General features: G+C 42.9%; 1 protein-coding gene and 1 long non-coding RNA gene across 3 annotated transcripts; one reads left to right on the top strand and one right to left on the bottom strand.

Moving 5' to 3' along the window:
- Positions 1 to 2717: 2717 nt before the first annotated feature.
- LOC119014321 (G protein-activated inward rectifier potassium channel 1-like) lies at positions 2718 to 19632 on the bottom strand. Of its 2 annotated transcripts, XM_037089372.1 has the most exons (4): positions 19418 to 19621; positions 18505 to 19254; positions 8262 to 8478; positions 2718 to 3756 (listed from the first exon to the last, which is right to left on the bottom strand). In XM_037089372.1, exons 2-4 carry the CDS (start codon positions 19168 to 19170, stop codon positions 3095 to 3097), a joined length of 1545 nt encoding a protein of 514 aa, XP_036945267.1. In that variant the 5' UTR covers positions 19171 to 19254; positions 19418 to 19621; the 3' UTR covers positions 2718 to 3094. The 2 variants fall into 2 exon arrangements, with proteins under 2 accessions (XP_036945267.1, XP_036945268.1); XM_037089373.1 differs by lacking the exon at positions 2718 to 3756 and adding an exon at positions 7350 to 7727 and having other exon boundaries at positions 18505 to 19632.
- On the top strand, positions 8501 to 9291 carry LOC119014323. The gene is made up of 2 exons (XR_005072934.1): positions 8501 to 8803; positions 8884 to 9291. It is a non-coding gene; the product is annotated as an uncharacterized LOC119014323 (long non-coding RNA).
- Positions 19633 to 19754: the final 122 nt, after the last annotated feature.

Here is a 19754-nt window from a genome sequence, read left to right as displayed (position 1 = left end):
GGACCTAAATTGCATTTGTTCTGTCTCCTCCCTGAGCTGCCCTGCTCAGCCCACCCCTGCAGCGAGGGGTCCACGAGAGCTCGGCGGGAAATAATTCCTGTTGTCACATGCTAATGGTCATTGCTGCATAACTGCATCACCGCATGGAGAGTAATAATGTGAACTCAGCCGTGATGGGTGTCGACAACTTATATATGAGGCCAATTTCTTTGGATGTAAGCAAGATGAAGTTGTGGAAATATTAAGAAAGTGCTGAATGATTCATTGGTCGTCTGGACTGTCTGATTGCTTTTTGTCCTCTGGTACAACTTGACACATAGGTGTGGTTAATCACTTCAATTAAAATAACAGAGGGATTTATTCATACAACCGGGAAGGCAATTGTCTGCATGGCTAGATTAAACTCTTTACATGCTCAGGGCAAAAATGAGCTATGGGCCCCTATTGAAACATTAAGATGTACAGTATTTATGAATGTAAATATGTAAAGGGTTGTTGGCGAGGCTGCTAAAGACCCCCGCCAGCCAGTGATAGTAGCCTCACTGTAGCAATGGCATGAGAGAGCTTCGTTGTAGTCAGTGCTGGGTTAAACTTGTCATTTGCAAATAGCGATAGTTATACAGAATTATACATAAGAGCCTACAAAAACCTCTGTTCATCCCAAACACATTTATATCGTCCCAAGGATGATGGGATTAATCTCAAGCCCTGGGTATTGACGTAAAACTATTTTGTGAAATACTACATGTTGTGGATATGAAGTAGGAAAATCATTTATTTATATATTAAACCAAGTTAGAGTGTCTGTTTTATGCAAATCAATCAAATGAAATGCTTGATAAATTGTGACATTGATGCAGAATGATGAACGACTCTTAAAGTGGCAGACGTCTTTAATCAGTGAGACAAACATTATCTGAGCAACCGCTACTGCAGCTGCCATGTCAACTCAAAATGACTGTTGCGTGAGAAGGATGACGCCTCTTCTCTGTTTGGTGAGCTCCTCCCTCTCAAACAGAAATTGACTGACATGAAGAAGATATCAGGCTGAATGATTGAGGGGAAGCGTTTTGAGCTCCTGCCACCTGGTTCAATAATGATGGCACGATGGTTGTTTGGGTTTGACGAGAGTAAAAGTAAAAGAATGTTCAATTGAAACAGTCCAATTCAAGCAATAAACTTTGCTACTTCAGCATGATTGACTAATTGAGCCCGTAAGTCACATAATGAAAGCAGTAATTTAAGATGGATTGAACATTTGGTCCCTCTTGTCAAGTGTTTGTGCATGTGGTTAAATCATCACATACAGTTTCATTATCAGCGGTCTCTATGCTTCATCTGAGCTTGTCTGTCTTGTAATGAGGCAATTTTTATTCATCGTTGTGTTTGGCAAATCATACCCAGCATGACAACGGTGACAATTCAGGTCTGTAGTGAGCGAGTGTACAAACACACACACAGCAGTCTCTGCATGTGGCTAAATTAGATGAATACATTGTATGGAGCAGTTCAGGCTCTTTATAAACTGAGTGGGTGGTCGAAGCTGCGGCTATATAATGAGTGGGGGGAAGGTCGCTGCAAGTGTGTAGTTGAAGCAGGGATAACTCCCTCTTGCATTGATTTTCCTGTCTTTGTGCTGCTGGTGGTAAAATTAAGGCTTTGGTGTATTAAGGACTTCAGATACGCTGACCCTGCTGTGCTGAATTAAGCTTCTGGCTGAGTTACATCCAAACAGTTCCATGCCTGGATTTAGTTGAGCCATGTTTCTTTTGCTCCAATCACTGTTCTTTTATTCCCAGATTACTGGAACTGATCTGGGGCCTCGTTACAGAAACTTTCCTGAGCCTAAATTCTTATATTATGTCACTTTAGGATGACAATTAGGATTTTTGATGCAGAAACATCACAACTGAAACAGTAAGTAACCTGATGATGATGATGATAGTCTGTTGTGGAAGGTAACACTGATGTTAGTCTGCTGGAGAAACTTGCACTAAAGTTAGTCTGTTGGAGGTGGTGACATTAATGTAAATTGCTTGGAGAGGCTAACACCCATGTTAGCCTGTTGGGAAGAGCTAACACTGATGTTAGTTTGCCTGAGAAAGTAACATTGATGTGTTTCCTGTCAGAGAAGTTAGCATCAATCGCTAAGCCTGTGAGCTTTGAATGTCTGGGACGTACTTTGGAATGCATTCATTGGTCTACATATTTGCCAATTAAAGTCTCATGTTTACATTTGTCGTTAGGATTTCTTAAGAATAGAGATAAGATACGAGGTCTGCGTTTTTGACAGGACACAGCTATGAGTTTAGGAATTACTAGGAAGATGGGATTTTTCCTCTCTTTGAAAATTAAGATAGGACAAGTAGTTTGGATTTTGGGTGGGCGACCACATAATCCATTGTTGGGGTGTGTTTGGTGTGATGCCTCTGTGACTTCATACTCTTAGTCTGGAACAATGTGTTAGGCAGCCTTTGTTCTCCAATAAACACTCTTCATATGTCTCTCACTCGGCAGCAGCGTAGCACATTATCCTCTCTCTTACGTGCACTTTGTCCAGCTTGCCAAGGGGACAAAATTGGGGCCTTAACAGCAGCCTATTAAAACTGCACTGCATTGCTCTGTTTATTACTTATTGAGATCTGGCAAACCTGTTGCACTATAGATCAGTCCATCAGCTTCTTATTGGTGTGACGACAATAAAAACACAAGGAGGAGAAAGATCAAATGGCATTTATTATAATCATAATATAATTTATATTTCAATAAAACTAAGATTGACTATTAAGTGTAGTGGTGCATACAATAAACAATGGATTTAGTGTATACGTGCACAATTGTCGCAGGATGATCAAGTTTGCGTTAAGCATGGTGTTTTCTTCTTGTTTTGTGTGTAACAAAGCCTGCATGAATGCCTCCCCTATGAAACACAAAAAAATCACAGTAGTTCCAGTAAAAGGTTGTGTCTCAAGAAAAAGAAAATCAATTGTCAGTAAACCATCAGTTTTTTTGTTTTTTTTCAGAGGACATCTCTGAATCTGTTTCCATGCATGTCTCCTCCTGTCTGTCTGTGGATGGAGGTCAGTGGAATTCTTTAGCGGTCAGCGTTCATCTTCCGCAGCTTCGCAGGCAGGTTGTCCTCGGGCCGCCCAGCTGAGAGCAGTGGGCTGTGCATGGGGACTGGAGCAGGGGACAGCGTGGGCGCTAGGCTGTGCTGGTACAGGTCTCCGGTAGACTGAGTCATGGGTTCGAAGCCCACCTTGAGGGACTTGAGTTGCAGCCGATTCTCCGCCTCTGGTCCCGTCGAGGAGCTGAGGCGTTGGAGCTTCAGGGGCAGGTCTCCTGTGCTGCAAGCCTTCTCTGAGTGATGCGAGCTGAGCAGAAGCACCTTCCTCTGCAGGTCCTCCTTCCCAGATGAACTCATTCTCTGCAGCTTGCTTGGCAGGCGACCCCCAGCCCCCCCTTGACGGCCCCTTTCCTCTGATGTGTTGATGCAATCCACGGAAAACACGCGGTCGCGCCGGGCGCCATGGCTGTCAGTCAGTGTGGGGGTGGGTGTGGACAGAGGTGAGGGCAGTGAGTTCTTCTCCTCATGCTCCTTGACGCTGTACGGTGGTGTCGGTACCTCAAAGGTGCTGTGGAACTGAGAGTAGTCCACCCTGAAGAAACCCTCCTCCAGGGACATCACCGGCAGGAAGCGATGGCCCCATAAAACCTCATCCTCTGTATACGATGTCCGTGCCTGGCATGTCATACCTACGAGAAAGTGACAACAGAGTAATAAAACATAAATAGATGTGGTGTAGCTCCAGCAAAACAATTACGGCTGATAAGAGGAATGTGAAAGGGCGCTATTCTCCCCCATTATCTCCTTTCTGCTCTGCTCTTTCTTATTGCTTGTGGAGTCACTGCTTCATGCTCCTTCCTGCACAATCTACCATCCTGTCCCATTAAGTCACATGCCAGAGATTTAAATACTCTTTAAACTGTAAATCCATGGGGAAGGATTCTTATCCCTTCCCAAATGGTTCATGAAAGCAGCTAAACAGCGATTACATCCGACTATTATTATTATTTATGTCTCTCCGTATTCTAACCATGTCACCTTTGATGTCCTGAAATGGAATAATGATATGAGACCAAGAACATCTTTTTATACCACTTATAAACTGTTTTTTATATTCCTTCCTGCTGTTTGCTTCCGTGCAGTGATAAGCGATTTGTGCTGTTAATATAGGTGAAAGGTGAGCGATGCTTGTTACCAGTGTAGCTTATGTTGGCTGTGATAATTGCCTGCTTTTTTATGGATCAACATAATTAACATTCACCCATCACCAACCCTGCATCGATACATCAATGGCAAGAGCCATGGGTCCTGTCTTTACATGTTGTTAGTGTAACTTGTAGTGTTGATTGTGCATTGTATGGGCATGAATCTCGATTGACAAACTAATGTCATGCTCCTTTTGCAGTTGTTAATTACAGCATGCATATTTGTCCATAATTAGAGGATGCTGTACTTAGAGGCAACGATTTTTTGTAGTGCTGGTCCCTCTGCAGAGCAGAGTCATGCTTTTTCCCTCCAGCTGTCTGTGCCTTTTGGGAAGTTACCTTGGAAACAGTTTTTCAGTACAATCTGTAAAACATTAATTAATTCTATTCTAGAATGTATGATGTACAATATTGTACAATGTACAATATGTAATTTCCACCACTACGGGGCCGTCTCTCATACCAGAACAAAAAACATTTGCAGAGTGTTTTGTGGCAAGTAGCTACAGCTCAGAGATGACTTTTTACCTTTTGGGATTAAGAAATAGATTTATCGCTCCTGTTTATCAGCCTGACTGCAGCAGCGATCTGCTGAGGGGACATCTGTTGGTGGTGTTTATGTCACATTATGGTAATGTTGACAGCTGACTGGAGCTGGATGGGAAATGTACTTTATTTAATGGAGTCATTACAGAGAGATGAAGGAAAAAGAGGAGTGAGAACAGCAGTCTCTGGTGAGTGCTTAATATTGAGATTTGACTTGAAGTTAAACATACACACACTCTCCTCATGTACTGTCACTGCCAACGTTGGCTCACAACTAATATTGCTAAGTAATCTGATTGTTTCTGGTGGATAAACACGAATGATCCTGCAGTCAAACTCGTATTGCTGGATGAGAATTCACCATACCACTTCCACCATTGCTGATGAAAATCTATCTGATGTCAGTCAGGCACAAATGTTTACAGATGAGGTGCATTAAAAGTTTTATTCACCTTGAATTTAGTCTCTTTTGCTGACATCCCTATTCCAGAATTAGCAAACGTGACCTAATGAAATGCACCATTTGAGTAATTTGAATTTCCCAGAAACAAACACAATTCAAAATGGGAGAAAAAAAAGATGTTTTGTTCTATACAGGATGCTTGTGAGCATCACAAACACACATTTTTCATTTGACCTCTGGTCTTGTAAAATAATTTCCTTGACATTTGAAAGCGTGTCAGAGGCTCTTCACGATCGATTGGCACCTGGACCATATTTTTTCTCTCTGATCCACTGGCTCAGCTTCAACTTGAGCTTTTCTGTTAAACACTACAGTAAGCTGTAGAGTAGGAGTCTGAGGGATGTGCAGTGTTATGTCACAGCCTGATGCTATTCCAGGCTCACTGCTCATCTCCATCCACAGAAACCTTCAATAGTCCCAACATCTATACAAAGGTCATTTTTATTGTTAATTGGAGACTTGGCTTTATATCATGGGGGTTAAGAGTGGGATTTAATTTTCAAGCTGTATTCTCCTGTCTCACCAGGAGAATGAGTGTATTTCTGCTGACTATGGATACATAAGCCAGCAGTAATATGAGTGCATTGGAAACTACAGGTTTAGAGCCTGACAGGCATGCCAGTTTAGTTTCATCATTCAGGCGTCATATGGGTATTCAACCAGCTGCTTAATGTTTATTGCATCTTGCATAAAAATAAAAGCCCTCAGCACAACTATGCAAACACTCTCCCAGACAGCGTGCAGGGTGAGGAAGACTTTATGTAAAATGCCTGGCAGTAGCCTTCATTGGCGCCATGCTTTGCTTTTTATGTGACTCCATATGAATCTGACCACTGGCATATCATTTTTATACCAGATTTTCTTTTCAGGAAACTGTAGAAAGCAGCACAGAATGGTTGCTGTGTAAAATATCTTTTACTTCAGTCTCTCTTTCAAGCTCAAAGCTGACTGGAAAAAAAAAAAAATATCCAACCGGGTGCTGAGCTTCCATCACTGCCAATCAAAGCTGAAGCCAACAAACGTGCATGACTACACGAGTGCTGATTCCATCTTTTCCCACTAAAGACAGAAGCAAGATATTAGTGGGTGGTAATCTTTTTTTATCCAGTGCAAAATGGGGTTGCAGTAAGAATCTGTATGCAGAGAGTTGTCATCTGTGTAAGATATAACCTATAGAGTTGATATGTCTGAGCAAACAAAGGGTAGAGGGACTTACATCAAATCTTTACTCAATGCTTTACATGTTTGTACTGAAGCATCCTCTGTTCATAGAGTCTGTTCTGCTGTTTTTAGAAGTCTGCAAAGCCCTCTTGTGTCCTAGAAACCAAATTCAAACGGATATTCGGTTTAATTGGGTCCAGGTTGCCATATCTCATGCCCGGGTGGATCTGAGCAGACTCATCAGTTCTGATCATGTGGGAAGTCCTAATCATCATAAGAATGGGTTTTTTGGGACAAGGAAAAAAAAAACATTTTAAGTTCATTGGTTTTCTTTTTTTCTGTCAACAACTTAACTTGACAGTGGTTAGTCACACTCTTGAGTCAATGGTCATATAAGATTAAGCCCCATAACTTTGACGGTCTTATTTTCTGTAGAGTCTGCATCTTCTGTCCATCTACACATTCACTTAAGCTGAATACTAAAGTAACGCTGTTTTTTATCTTTGCTCTTCGACCTGCTGCAGACAAAAACCGACCCGCACCTGTATTAAAAGGGCTGTCTAGCAGCAATCTAACAGTACAATAAACTACATTTATATAACCATAATAACAAAAAAGCTATTCCAGCTATTCCCCATTCAAATCGGCCATTTTATTCAAGAATTTCTTTCAGGGCAATGAAGCTATAAAGTATGACGACAGACTTTTGAATGTTTCTCAGAAAACCTCAATAGAAACTTTGTAAAATAAAATGATAGCATTCAGTCCAGCTCTACTGCTCGCACCTGTTCAGGCTCATATGTGTTGCAGAAAAACAGTTTTGTGGAAAAACACATTAATTTTCCTCAAATCAATTCTGCCTCATGAACTAAAATGGAAATGTAATTTGTCAGGTCTGGTGGAAACATGGAATGAGTTGGAGACAATCAACTAGCTGAACAGCTGTGTCAGCAGCGGCTGGATGTCAGAGGATAACTCTTGATGTGCTCGGGTTAATGGGATGTGCGTGAGTGTGACGATGACGGGATATCGGGGCCCATTGAAGGTGACTCTGCCAGGCCTCCCCTCCTCTACTCCTCAGCTCTGAGTGCCACAGCACTACGACACTAAAACATGTGGCTGCACCCTGATTTAATGGTATTATCATCAGGGCACAGACCGTGTTGCCTGCATGCCTCTACGTCTCCCCGCTGATCCCTCCCTTCTGCTCTAAGCCTATTCAGCTCGGTGGTTCCTCCCATAGATGTGGCAAAGTGAGGGTGATGGAGGATGGATGGAGGCAGAGCTAAAAAGAAAAGAGCAAGATGGATTTATTTGTATTGGACTTTAGGGAAGAATCATTCTGTTAAATATGCAACAGAGGCTGCCTGTAGTTTATAGTAGTGGCTGTATGGCAACGTCTCGCAGGCTCAGAATTACCTCTGCTCTCAGCTGTCATCTGAAAAATGGAGTGGAACTTCTACTGAACCCCCAGCTCATTCATCAATGTGACACACGCATCTATGACCACAGGCTTTTATTATGCATAGGGTGGGCATAAACCAATTCTGAAGTAATAAAATATCCCTCATAATTCAATCAGGACGTTACCCTCATGTGTTGTTCTCATTCTCAGTGTATTTTAAGCTTCAGTGTTCTTCAAATATGCAAAACTGAGAAGGCAGTGAAATGAGATTCCACATTCTAGATTACGAGTATCTATTAGATAGAACTGTTATGTGGGTTGATATTAATATAAATTTACATTTAGATTAAGAGTGAGCAGAGTAAAGAACGGAAGTGATGGGAAGGGAAGTTTAAATCGGGAGCAATCCCTCACCTGTGGTCTCCACGATGCCCTCGAGGATGACAACAATCTCAAACTGTTCGTTCATGAGAGAGCGCTGAGACAGGTCGAAAAAGGGGCTCTTGGGATTGATTTCGTGGCAAATGGTGAGAGGGGACACCAGGAAGAGCTGGTCTGCACCCGTCCCAAAGCCGACATCCAGTTCGCATTGGTCCAGAGGCAGGAACTCGCCCTCGGGTGTCTGACGAGACTGAAACAAAGAGAAGAAAAAAGACAAAAGAAGAAGAGGATTAGATGGGTTTTTATCCCAAAGCAGAGGAAGGAAGATTCCTGATGTGGCACGGATTGTCTTACTAAGAGGACACAAATCTTTAGTACCGTCGTGGAAGATAGACGCTGCAAAACAACGTTAAAGGCAAGATGCTTCAAAATTCAAGATCAAGGATTAAGTTCAAACTTGAAACCTGTACATTTTATTTTTTATTTTTATTTGTTTGCAGGTTTGTGTGTCTGATTTCACCAGCAGCTGTTGTAGCATTTTATGGCACCCACTCTTACATGGCTTCAATTTAAAGGTGTGATGTGTTCATTCTCTAAATAAATATACTATGTGAAAACTCTGGACATGTGATGCAAGATGTTTTTCTCTCCTCAGCTATCTGCTCTCTCTCGAACATCCTCCGCCTCCCTGTCTGCAGTGACCACAGGCTCAGCACTTCACAACAATTTCATGTAGAACTCGCAGGTGGACGCATGAGACATGTGGACAGGACTTGCCCACAAACTGTCAACATGGTGCTGAAGTATTTAATGGCTCAGATGATGCCAAAGCAGAGCAGCAACACAGTGGATGTGTTTTCTCCGCTCCTGTCTTACTGTGTCTAATCAGTCTGTTCACCTTTTCTCTTCCTGTTTGCTCCCCTCGCTTAACAGTCTGTTTTTACCCTTTTCCCTGTAAAGTTCGTGCCATTTTCTAACATTCTGCACTCACATAAGAGGCTTGAAGCTTTTGAAATAAATGAATCATGTGAAATATTTCAGTATTAAAAAACTTGAAAGTGTGGCCAGCCCTGCAAAGAACAGACTGATGTGCTTTAGAGGAAGCTAAGTTCACGTTGTGTTTTTTAATCCACGATATTAGAAAACTTTCTTTATAAGTCAACATAGCAACAACAAAAATCTGTGCCACGTTGATTTTGTCTTCACAAAAGATGTAATAGCAAAAGCTAATTTTTATACTCTTTTCTCTTTTGCCACATTGTTACACCTCCAACAAATAATTGGGATGTGTCAGCCACAAGCCACTCACCCACACACACACACAAGCACATGCACGCACACACACACATACACACGTACACGTACACCGTTCTAAACCACACACAGCTTCATGATGATCACCCACACAAATCCACACACAGTCCCACCCCCTTCTCTACAACCCTTTCTGCCATTTCTGGATCTTTTGTTCACTTTCTAACTCCCAAAATAATCGACACATTACTCCCACAAAGGCAGTTTCCTCTTTCAGACTTTCTAAATGAGCCAGTAAGAAAAGTGGACCATTTTTAACATCAGCACACAATATCGGACGTGAGTTAAATCACGTTTACTGTTGCTACGCCTTTACAGCCTCCTATGGAGCCATATGGTGGACATACACCTTAATGTCTGCTATATTGTTGGTAGGAGATTTGCTATTTTTGTTGTTTATTTCTGACATAAGCAGATAAAAACAAGCCTCTGAACTGAAGGCTAAACTTCTGAGGCTAAACATAAAATTACAGATCCCAGGCAAAAAAGTGCACGTCCTCTTCGGCTAATGATCCTGGCAGAAGACATGGAAAGAAAAAATCGGCATTATTTTTGAATGGAAATAAAGATCTAGTTAGCCCGCTACTCTAGGTTTGAGGCTAAACGCAGCACTAGGCCTACATGACTCAGGCGAAAAGTGTGCATCCTCATCATCAGTTGATGATCAGTGCAGAAGATATGGACATAAAGAAACACCATTATTCTTCAATTGTAATATAGAACTAGTTAGCTCTAGTTTGACACGACTGCATGTTATTCATTGGCCTTGGAAAAAGACTAACTATCTTAGATTAGTACTAGAGGTGGTAAACTGGACATACTAATATTTCCAGAACATGTTGGAGTTCACAAACATACTGTTTAATCTGTTTCTTACACTTTTGCTCTTGTGTTGTTAGATTTTATTAGATTCAAAGAAGACCCTCCAGATTTCAGCAAGAAAAGAAATATAAAGCTTGACAGGCCTGCTATAACACGATTGGCCAATCAAAAATGTAATTGGACCATTAATAAAACTAAAAGCACAATGAGATTAAAGGCAACTGTGAGAAGTACTTTGAAGTAATGTCTGAATACTTGTGCTCCAATGTCTTACATTTATTTTTCTAGCACATAGCACACTTATAGCATCATATTTACAGTTTTTTTTTTAACCTTGTTGTTTAACATTTCATCTAATATTGTTGTGGAATCATGCAGAAAAAAGACAGGGATTCATGTCATGCTCAGTGGTAGAGAAGATCATTCTCATTCATAAATAGCTTGTGTTTCGGTGAGATTACTGCAGCCCTTATTCTGCCTTCTCATCCACCCATGCAGACCACTCCAGTACTGCATCTAGCAGCCAGCTTCAGGCTGACCTCTCAGTGACATTGCCGTACAGTTAAACCCTCCGAGACGCAAACTGAATGAAGTGTGACTAAACAAGCTTTACATTGCCAGAAAACATTGCGTTCTATTTCTATCTCTAGTGAATATCAATGAGATGTTCCTCTAGATTTATGCTGGATGAACGGCTCTTGTGTTGGGGGGGCATTGTTGACTGTCAGGTGCTCACAGGCTGTTTGGCATCGTTCCTCCGTGTCGGTTAACTAATACCAGCTATGGGGAAATTTCACTTTGCACTTTCTGTCTTTGTCACTTAGGATTAAAAAGATGGATGACTATATGCAAACATTGACAGGCAAAGATCCTTACTGAGGCCCCCGTTGGCACTCTCCTACGCCTCCTCATGCACAAAGATTCTGAGATAGCTGAGCGTGTCTACTGTTTTATCTTTTCTGTACATGTGGCACCCAGCAAAATAAACTGATTTCTCTCCCAGAGCGCTGACGTATCCAGACAGGGATTTTTTCACCCATTTTCTTTGATACCTTTGGGAGCCGCAAAAAACAGTGTCTGTTCGAAATTCTACCCATAGCATCGAGTGTTCCCCAACCCAGTCAACCTGTCAGCTGCTCATTATCATTAGAAAGGCAACATGGATTTGTCTCATGTGCACAAAAGGAGCATTTCATTGTTGTGAATGATGCTTATGGATGAAGACAGGTGATAAATAAAATTGATTATACCTAGAGTGGCCTGATCTTCCTACTCAACTCCAGTCCATGCTCCGCCAGGTCCTCATCAATCAGTTGCCTGAGAGGGGGGCTCGGGGAGCTTGTAGGCAATCAGGTCAACTGACAAGCCAGCCGATTCACGCAGGCTTTCACACTGCCAGATACTGTCTGCCCACTTAGTACAGAAAAGTTGTGCCAGTTTAACATTTCATCCAGTCCAGCAAAGACTGAGTGAGAGGAATTAAATCAAATCAGCAGTCGAATGGATTGGACAATCCAACGAGAGGTCGACTGCACAGTTTTCTCCTTTTCTAATGGACTGTATGTAAACGTGTCAGAAACAGTGCTGGAGAGTAACCAACTACATTTACTCAAATATTCCATTTTCCTTTTGATTTTTATACAGCACTATCACTCCACCACATTTCTGATTACTCTGTTACAGCTGCTCGTGTCCTCTCTTTTTCTCCAAGAACACCCACGCAAAGTTTTAATATAGCAAACCCACAATTTAGTTATCGTTTGACAACATTTGCTTCTGTGGTCAGACGACTGAGCAAGTGATTTGATTGCAGCTCACACTGCTACCCAAGTGAGCAGCAATTCCTGTGCTGCTGTGAGCCACTGTTTTATGATGTAATAAACAGAAATGCAGCTTAATGGTAACACCTGTGCCGTGTTATTGGCTATTCTGACATGAGAGACCACAGAAGCTTTGCTCCAAGGCAAAAGAAATTCATTATAAACAAACAATAAAGAAACTATTACATGATACCAGAGCAGGAAAGCTGCAGATAACCCATGAAAAATGTCCCCTAGCTGTTTTCTCAGGTTCAGGTGGGCAGTGATGGGACAGCTGTTCACACACATCATTGAGTCTTCTGCCGAATCCATTCTTCTCCTCTCCTGGATCATAGCCCATCAAAATTCCCACCAACCAATTACTGTTTCACATTTCTAACTCACCAAAGTTATAACTTGCTGACAAAGAAGACGCCAAATTGCGGCGTCAAAAGTTTTAGGAGCGACCAAAGTTTTCACCAGAGTTCACATTCATCTGAATCATCCCCTTTCAGGGACAACATTCAGTGCCAATGTTATTTCCCCAGTAATTGAATGAAAACTCGAGCCTCTGGCTTTCAAGTCAGAGAGACTACAAACTCATCCACCACTCCAACCTTTACAACCTCACTTCCCACCTTGCCATATAAAAGGTACACCATGTACATTTCTGCAAACCACAGATATGTTGAAGTTTTACATTTCTTACGGTTGCAACTTTATATTTCTTTAGATTTAATTTTCAATGTTATCTCAGGACAGTGCTGTGCTTATGGTCTGGTCGTATACAATGCCCCTGAAGTGCAAATTAACCACAAGAAAAACAACCATTACTAGACAACAGCACTGGGATCCACTATAACATCTGAATGATGGCCAATCAGCAAACAATGCTTGTTGATAAAACCTGCCTGCCTTTTCTGATAAAAGTTGTAACTCCTGATTTGTTGTTGTGTTTTCCTTTATTTTGATTTGATTAGATTGATTTTCCATTGTGTTTTGTTATCTACCATTGTGTGCTATTTTCTTTTGCTCTTGTGATTTTCAACGGGCCCACTGTAGGAGTGGCACAAAAACACACTTGGCGGGGGCTTTTGGCTTAAAATATCTGTCTTGGTCACTATAAACACGGCTGGAAATTGGCCCGCGGTGTCCTTAAAAATATCCGATAGTTTCACACCTACAAACGCTGAAACATGGGCCCAAACTGCGGGCGCGAGCCTGGCAGCTTATCTGTACTACCTTCTGCTCCACATCCCCATAAGAAATTCATGTCATAAACATAAACATGTGAACATCATATGACACGTTTGCTAGAACCGTCAGCATTTCATCCCGGCGACTTGGCTGCTTACAGGTTGGTGCAGTTGACATGTCAGTCAAAGCAGGATTAAAACAGTTTTTCAGCAGTTATAGATGCTCTGGTTTTCATTTCCGTCCTCACACAGTGTTCAAATCCTCAGGGTGACACACAGTGACATTGGCGGCGTCTGGCAGAAGCGCCGCATCAGTGTTCTTGGCCAAAAAATGTGTTCGGCTGTGACTGCGCTGCCTCGCATTTCTACTCGGGTGTGGAAAAATATACTGCTACATAACTCGTACGCTGTTTTTGTCAGGAGCCCGAGGACGTAGTGTTTATTCAAGAGTAATGTTGCTATATTTTTAATGCTTGTAAATTTATGGCACAGTACAAATAATGCACAGTCCAGCGCACACATTCTGTCTCTTGAACGCCTCTGAGAGAGAAAACCCAGGTCAAACTATTTTTGCCGCTGTGTGTTTGTGCTTTGTGGAGGATGAACATTCCTACTGAAGTACGCCCTATACATCTGCATAGAATTATTCAAGTATAGACAACAAAAGAGAGAGAGGGGTCCTTGAGCGGTCTGGAGTCTTAATGTTTTCTGGCTCTGGGGCCCGCTAATCAATGACTGCGGGGCTTCAAGCCTTTTTTCTCCAGCCCTCCACAGTCTGATAGTATAATTGCATCTCTATTCCTATTAGAAAAGAAATGGAAATCAATTCTAGTTCTAGAGACTAGCCTACATAGTCCATCCTGCAATCCTCTGAGGAGATATGCCGCCGAGGGGATTTCGCTCCCTTGTATATCTCTGAAATAGAAGGCACCACTCATACAATGAAAATATTAAGGAAAAAAAATCTGTTGGTAATTCTTTTTATGCGTCCCCTCTCTTACTGCGAGTCTCTCTCCAGCTCTTTCCATCACTTTCAATCAGTCCTCCCACTCTCCCTCTCGTCTCCCAGTAACACCACTGTCATATTTTTTTGAGCCAGGATGTTCCACCAGGTTGCCCTCTGAGGCCGTCATGGACGCTCTGCAAAGCTGCATCTCAGCTGCTTATGGTGGGACTCTGTATGACAGCTTCCATTGGTCCATCTCTGCCTTCATTTCACTGTCTGCTGTCATCCAGTAATCACCGGCGACAGTTCAGCAGAGCCCTGGCACACAGACTTGCTGTCTAAACACGGCACGCGCAAACAAGTGGTTCCAATTTGGACCAGCTTTGTCATTTATACTGTCGCAGAGCTCTGTAGATTTAGGGGCACTTTGCTTTGTTTTTTTCGACAAATACCATGCAATTGTTGCGGTTGTCTCTCGAAAAGCTGACGGCAAATGCAATGCATGAGCAAGCTGTTCTCTCATTGGTCAGTTTATGTGGTATATAATATACCAGTGTTCTTTAGGTGAATAAAATATGCATGTTTAGTGGGCCTCTAGGCTGCGACTAGAAAACGGTGTCCTGCTGCATCTCATCAGAGGACGTGATGAGCAGTGACATCACACCACAGCCTTAAACATTTTTCTTCAGACGGAACATCGTGTAAACTTTAAAAGTCAGGTGTGAATAAACCTTTAACCTCTTGTCTTCATGGATTATACAGTCTATTTTTTTTTTTATCACAAAGACTTAGTCTGGTTGTTTGTTGACAGCTGGATTAACAGCTTTCACACCAGCCCAGACAAACCGTTCTAACCAGGTTAACGTGTCAGGGTTCCTCTTAATCAAAGATTAGTGTGAAAGCACATGAAGTTTGGTGTAGTGGGAATTTTTAGCTGACACTTTGCTGACACTTGGCTCTCTGACAGTCATCCCGAACAACCTCCCGCGCGCACAGACTCAAATACCGGAGACACAGAAAGCCTTGAGAAACTTGCTGCTGCCACACGCTGCCAAACAGAGACACAAACATCACCCAGCAGCAGGACAAGAGCGTTGGCACAATCTGACACCGTGTTGGTGTTGTTCCAGGTGTCATCATAATTACTGATGTCACTGACCAATCACATTTTTTTAATGTCACAACTTTGCGACATGAGGCAAAGTCTGGAACATTGATGCACATGGGAGAGGTTATCCTTTTAAATACAGGGTTAATGTTGTCAGAGGGTGTTTTTTTAACCCAAACCGTGTTTTCCTAAACCTAACCAAGTGTTTTAGTTTCATCACTGAAACAAGCAGCGACAGAAAACTGAAAAGGAATGAGTGAAAACATAGGTGAGCAGTATGATAATATTATACAAATTGGATCGGGGTGCTTAAGACTTTGTCACTTTTTCATTAAGTTCAAACGACAGTCCTGGAATAACCTTCAGTATGATGTTCGAGAAACAGCACCGCTGCAGTATCGGATAAACCTGAGCATCGACAACAATTTAATTTTGGCCTCCAGTCACACATTCATGAAATCAACGAAGCACGAGAGCAAATCTCACAGTTCCACTTCGCATAGAGTTTGGTGAACTTTGTTACGACTTTCTCCCACAATGTAGAAACAGCTCGAGAAACAGCATCGGTGATCAGCCGGTGATCTCCACGTCAGCTCGAGCATAGAAAAGTACCCGCTGATCTGCGCCGTAAATGGCTTCCTTACTTCTGCAAGTTTAGGGAGAAAAAAACAATCCAAGGACACAACACACGTGGAAAATGAGCTCCTTTAACCCCTTAAGTGGCAGTGGGAGTCAATAACTAACTTATCTGTCAGAGCTCAGTATTTAAACTACCTGCTCGACGCTGAGCACGCCGCAGGCTTCAGGTGCACGATCGCCTCCGAGAGCCTCCGTATGTGTGGACAGAGATAATGCTGTGGTTGCTACATGCCCACAGTAGTTGACAGGAGATCGAGTCACGACCATCCTTTATTTACTTCAAAGATTCTGTACTCACTTCTGCAGAGGTGAGAGCTCTGCTGAGTCCCTACAGAGGACCTTTAAGCGCAGTCAGCTTGGAGTCTTAATCATAAAAACCAACAGAAGTTTTAGATAAAAAAACAAAAAAACATTTTCACTCCACCAGGCGTAGACGATGAAACCTTGTTCTTTTGTATTTGTAGAAGAGTTTGAGTGGCATCTGATTAGAGTCTGTGTGTTGCAGATGCATCTTTATGCGCAAGGATTCACAAAAAACATTTTCACAAACGCTCTCTCCTCTGCCAGTGTTTTATATGACGAGGCTTGACTCGAAGAGGGCTGCAGTTCAACAGCACCACCAACATTTCCGTACAGGGACTGCACTGAAAGCCTTCAGCCAGAGATGTGACTGCTTAAAGATATAATCATTATGGATTTTTATTTTATATCGAAAGGTGTGTTCCGCCTAGACAACATACATGCACAGTGACACTTATTTCTTTACATTTTTTTTGTGTTTTGTTCTGCGGCAGAGCTGCTGCAAAAGATCTCTCTCGGTTAGAGAGTCTGTGAAGCGAAAGAATAAGGTTAGACCACAGAGCCCTGGAGCAAAACTAGAGAAAAAAAAAATACTACGGAGCACACAGTGGATGCTGTTTTTATTGTGTTTCGCAGAGAGAGTGGGTGTAGAAATGATAAAAGGGTGTCAGGAGTTTTTACTGACTGGATTTCTTGCACTACAGATGGAAAGGGGAAGCAAAGTGTCTCCTCAAGATAAAAAAAAATAAAAATTCCCAGAGATTCGATGAATTTTTATTTTGTGATGCAAAGCGCACATCCTGATAGGCCCTCTTCTACATCTGACTGCTTTAAAACACATTTAAAATAGACGTTTCTCTCTATCAGTTCCAGTTGTGCTGACAAACTGAAACTCGCTGTATCAGAGAGAGATCAGTGCGCACACACGTGTGATTGTACTCTGTGCCTATGGGGCTGTTGGCTTCCTGGGAATAGCTCGCTCCTCGCCCTGCCTCTCTCCATGCATCATTAAGCTGACCGACGCTGTGCTCGATGTGGCAGTGCAGCGGAGGGCGCCGACATAAACAAGCTCCAAGCACCTCACTAATGCTGTTTGTCTTCTTTATGGGCCATTTTGCACGTTGAACATGGATGTGGCTGAATGGAGCGCTATTATGATAATTAAAAGAGTGGAGGGAGCCAGTGGACCTCTGCTGCGCTACGAGGCAATTTTCTGCATTGTTGCTTGTTTTCAGACTGTGAGGTTCATTAGCTGTTCTCCCCCCTAAATAAATAAATAAATAAAAATCCACTGAGTTCTTCATTAGTGGAACGTGGCACAGTCAGAGGAAGGAGGATTCGAAAGAGTTTTTTAAAATTTTTTTAAATCTTTCACTTAGATTTTCAAAGCTTTCTGGCTCGTTTTATATCTCAGGGAAAAGAAAGAAGATTCTTTATAGATGCAGTAAATACTTTTTTATGTCTCCCAGGATGGCTGTTTTACTGACTCCAGCGATCTGTGGTGTGACTCACTGAGCCTTCCTCGGGGGCCCATCTCTGTGTCACATCCACTTACTGATACACACCTATCTAGCACAGGTGTCGCCGGCTGAAGAGGGAGAACTTACGCCAGACATCCTCACTGCACAGACCCCACAGAGACCAACACCAGCCCCCCCTTTTTTACGCTCTTACCTCAGGATTTGAGATGCACCTGGCTGCCACTCAGCCTCCCCATCCTGCAGCTGGGGGATTATGGTAATGCTACCTTAAGCTGGTTTTGTTTAACAGGGCATATATTGTGTAGTGGGACCTGCTTACATGTAATCTTTGAATAGAGGAAAGGTTGATGACTGTGCATGACTGTTCCTTCTGTTTGTGGGCTCAGTTTGGGAGGAAACTATAAAGGGAATAAAAGACTGTCAGTGCGTTTTACCACCTCTGAGCTTATTTGCACAGCATGCAAACAAAAAAAAACTGTTCCATACTTCCGAGAGAGGACATCTCTCTCTCTTGCAGCAGCAGCAGCAAGAAATGTGCATGTTAATATTAATGCAGCTTTACTCCAGCGAGTGTTTTTGGGATTTTCAGTGTTTTTCCAAGTGTTTTTTTGTTTTTGTTTTTATTTTGTTTTATTGTTTTTTTTTATTTCGTAGACCTAACTTGGTCTTACCTTTATGAGTTTGCACCTGATCTGAGCGGACACCATGTGGCTGTTCCGCAGGTTCCCCACGCGGAACATGAGGCACAGCTTCCCGTCCCTCTGAGAGATCACCGCGTCCTGACTGAACATGAGCGTCTCCGCGCGTTTCTTCGGCTGGGACATCTTGATGAACATGCAGCCGATGAGAAACGCGTCCACTATGGAGCCCAGCAGCGACTGGAACAGGAAGAGGATGATGCCCTCCGGACACTTCTCCGTGATGTACCGGTAGCCGTAGCCGATAGTGGCCTCGGTCTCGATGAAGAACAGAAAAGCGGAGGGGAAGTTGTAAACATTGGCCACGCACGGGGTGTAGGACGAGTCGTGGCCGTGGTTCAGATCTCCCCTGATGTACGCGATGATCCACCACATGGATGCCATCACCAGCCAGGCGATCGTGTAGGTGAGGATGAAGATGAGCAGGTTCCATCGCCACTTGAGGTCCACCAGAGTGGTGAAGAGGTCAGAGAGGTACCTGCTGGTCTCTCCGCCGAGGTTTCCGTGCTGCACGTTGCAGCGACCGTTCTTGTCCACGAAGCGCTGGCGCTTCTTCTTCACCGGCGCGGCAAAGGTGGTCGCCCGGTTTGTGTTCACCACCTGGTAGTCCTCGCCAAATTTTCTACGAAGTGCCGCCATTTGAGCTCTTCCGAAGTAAAGTGAAAAACCACTTGCTGTTTAATCCATGTTTTGCTTTGTTTGAGCCTCCAGAACACTGGTTACCTGCAGTGCGTAAAATGCGCCATGGTCACTTTAGCGCGCACAGAAAATCCCCGTGGTTAAAAAAATATATATATTCACGTGTATATAAGTAGTTTTAAAAGCCTGGTTCAGTCCCTTAGATGAAAAAATATATATATCCACTATTCTTCTTCCAGTACTTTACATGACGCCAGGAGGTCGCAGCCTGTGTGTCCGTGCGCTCTGCTCAGCCTCCACTCTGACTGAGCGGAGCGAAATACGAGGAGCTGTCTCCCATTCACAGCTTCTGGTGGGCTGGAGAGGATGGAGAGGGAAGTGTGAGTGAGTGAGTGTGTGAGAGAGGGAGAGATGCGAGGAGAGGGAGGAAGGGAAGTGAAGCGATGGAGGAGGGGGGGAGTTACACAAGACTGTGTGTAAAAAGAGAGAGAGAGAGGTGGACAGTTTGATTCTCCTGCGTGGAGTAAATTTATACATTAATTATTTTATTCATTCCTCACAAGTGCTGACACTGTGTTTACATC

This window comes from Acanthopagrus latus, chromosome 23, assembly GCF_904848185.1.
Source record: "Acanthopagrus latus isolate v.2019 chromosome 23, fAcaLat1.1, whole genome shotgun sequence".
Classification (NCBI taxonomy): Eukaryota; Metazoa; Chordata; class Actinopteri; order Spariformes; family Sparidae; genus Acanthopagrus; species Acanthopagrus latus.
The sequence above is the reverse complement of the archived record's forward strand: the minus strand, read 5'-3'. Positions and strand labels throughout refer to the sequence as shown.